The sequence below is a fragment of the Aplysia californica genome, unplaced genomic scaffold, assembly GCF_000002075.1.
Source record: "Aplysia californica isolate F4 #8 unplaced genomic scaffold, AplCal3.0 scaffold00475, whole genome shotgun sequence".
NCBI classification, from domain to species: domain Eukaryota; kingdom Metazoa; phylum Mollusca; class Gastropoda; order Aplysiida; family Aplysiidae; genus Aplysia; species Aplysia californica.
Window position 1 is genome coordinate 65,998 of NW_004797745.1, and position 2,466 is coordinate 68,463.

At 39.3% G+C, this 2,466-nt stretch overlaps 1 protein-coding gene across 1 annotated transcript in view; it reads right to left on the minus strand.

The window, feature by feature from the left end:
- LOC101856751 (receptor-type guanylate cyclase Gyc76C) overlaps nucleotides 1-2,466 on the minus strand; it is a gene marked incomplete in the record, with an annotated part of 235,481 nt that overhangs the window by 39,765 nt on the left and 193,250 nt on the right. Inside the window, 1 exon segment of the mRNA XM_035971646.1 lies at nucleotides 2,434-2,466. Within this exon segment, the coding sequence (XP_035827539.1) occupies nucleotides 2,434-2,466 (33 nt within the window).

Here is a 2,466-nt window from a genome sequence, read left to right on the forward strand (position 1 = left end):
TCATCATCATCATCATCATCATCATCATCATCATCATCATCATCATCATCATCATCATCATCATCATCATCATCATCATCATCATTATCATCATCATCAAGTGCCATGTCTGCGACAGACGTCAACGTCATGGCTCTCCATTCATTCCTTTGCTCGGGTGTTCACAATAATGCTACATCATCCTGATCTTTCGCCATCAACCATCAGTTTAGGCTCTCAAAGTAGATTGTTTTTCAGAATTCTATCAATTTTTAATGTGATATGAAACTTGTTAGTACTTACAGTACTGTCGGCGACTTCGGTCGCCAGGCCGTAGTATACGCTCAGCACTGCTAGCGACGAAACCAGACACACTAATTAAGCATAATTAAAACAATAAATGGACGCACTGCACTGAAGTAAATACCAAAGGAAGTCACCCTGTAATATGATAGCTGAATGGTTGATGAACCTCTATAAATTCTTAAGTAGTGTTTCATGTGCTGCCAAGGTTTTCTTAATTTAAAAGAAATTCTACCACGGATTTAGCGTTCTAAACTGGTGCGGTTTTGCATGACATGAGCCTTCGGTAGTGCAAGTTGTAAACCACATTGCGACGACAATAGCAGCAAGAAGGACAACAACAACATAATCAGTTGTCTTGGTTTTAGCCTTAGTAAGCGTTTTACAGCACTTGTAGTACAAAAGGGACGTCGTATAAATGCCGAAGATTAGATGTCCGTGCTATTAGAGAGTAACATACAAAGGAAAGAAAGACAAGAGAGAAGGACGATAATGTACTTTGTGGAGGGGATGTAGTGTAATGAAGTTTTTTAAAATAAAATATGTAATTAGTCTAAATCATCTACCGGGGCGGTGCCACTGACTGAAGTGTTGTTAGGCCATTCCCAAAGGGGGGGATTTCTCGTTCATGCACAGTAGAATTATAAATGGGCTGATTCATCAATGTCGCGCTCATAACTGTGCCAGATCTACAACAGGGAACTGCTGCTTTTTCTTTCCTAATCCTTTCTATTGTCATTTTCCTCTACTTCTTTTGTATCTTTGTCACACTCTTGTGACCCACTATTTCCGGGGTTCCTTGGTAGTCGAAGCAGACTTTGTGCTATTGAAGCTAGAGAGGTGAGCAAAATAAGTCTGATTCCCTGTAAGGACTTCTCTGTTGACATCCACCCCTTGGCGCTCACATGACCTTATGCAGTTCCGAGCGCCGTAAAACCTCAACTAAAACTAAAACTAAAACTTAGTCTAAATCAAATTGCTTAATCGTGTGTAATACAAGGTATGTGTTTTTACGCCCCCATAAACATGTTGAAACGACAACAATGACAATAAGAACAAACATTGATATTCCAAACAATTAGCAACAACAACGACAAACACAGCAGCAACATTAACAAAAAAACAGCAAATAATCTGCAATGTGATGACAACGGGGCGGCAACAACAGCAACAACAAGAGCTATTTTAAATAATGTATCACCGTGAAACCGTGGCAGCAGTGCCATAAATACATACAACAGCAACGACGATAACAGTGAAAAACAACAGCATGTAATTCTTTTGAATCTAATTCTTTTATGTCCCCATCGATAAAATTTTTGATAATTTAGGAGGCAAGCTTTATCCTTGCCTGTTGTAGCCAATCCGGGTCATAAAGTATAATAATTGTACTTCCTAGCAGAAAGACCTAAATACTCTACAAAGATTCTCCCAGCTCGGGAATCCTACTCGGATCTTCTGTGCGCGACGGCCAAGCACAACAGAAACCGATAATAACAGCATTATCAACAATAATTTTATGAATAAAGTCTTCTGTGTTAATGCATGCCCCTCCACTCCGTGAAACTGGCATTTATTGCTGAAACGCGAAGATAACACCGTTAGAAAACTGGAATTAATATTTCATACACATCACCATCCCTTTCAGCTCTTCTACTAACGTTTTTACTGTTATAAATCAACAACGTAACCTCTTCATCTGTCACTTAGCATGCCAAAATAGACGATAAAGCGTCAAATATTTAAAGACAGCATTACGGATGACGAAGTAAAGGAAACCAATAAAAAGATAACACGTCCTGAGACAATATGATTAACACTGGAGTCTGTGGTGTAGCGGTAGACGGTTTGCTATCGCATGCAGGAGACTTGAGTTCGACTCCTGAGAGGGAAGACAAATTTTAACCAGTTTCTTGGTCATTTTCTTGGAAAGTTTTATCCATCTCAGTCGGGATTGTCCTTAACAGTCTGGGTCGTGAGCCTGTCTCCTAAATGATCTAAATCGTGTCGACGGAGATATAAAAACACGTACATAAAAAAAACAATCCTAAATGATCTAAATCGTGTCGACGGAGATATAAAAACACGTACATAAAAAAAACAAAAAAACAAAACAAAAAACGTAACAAACAAAACGAGGAGAAAGGTCACCTGTACACAGCCAGCATCACGATGAGGGCGATC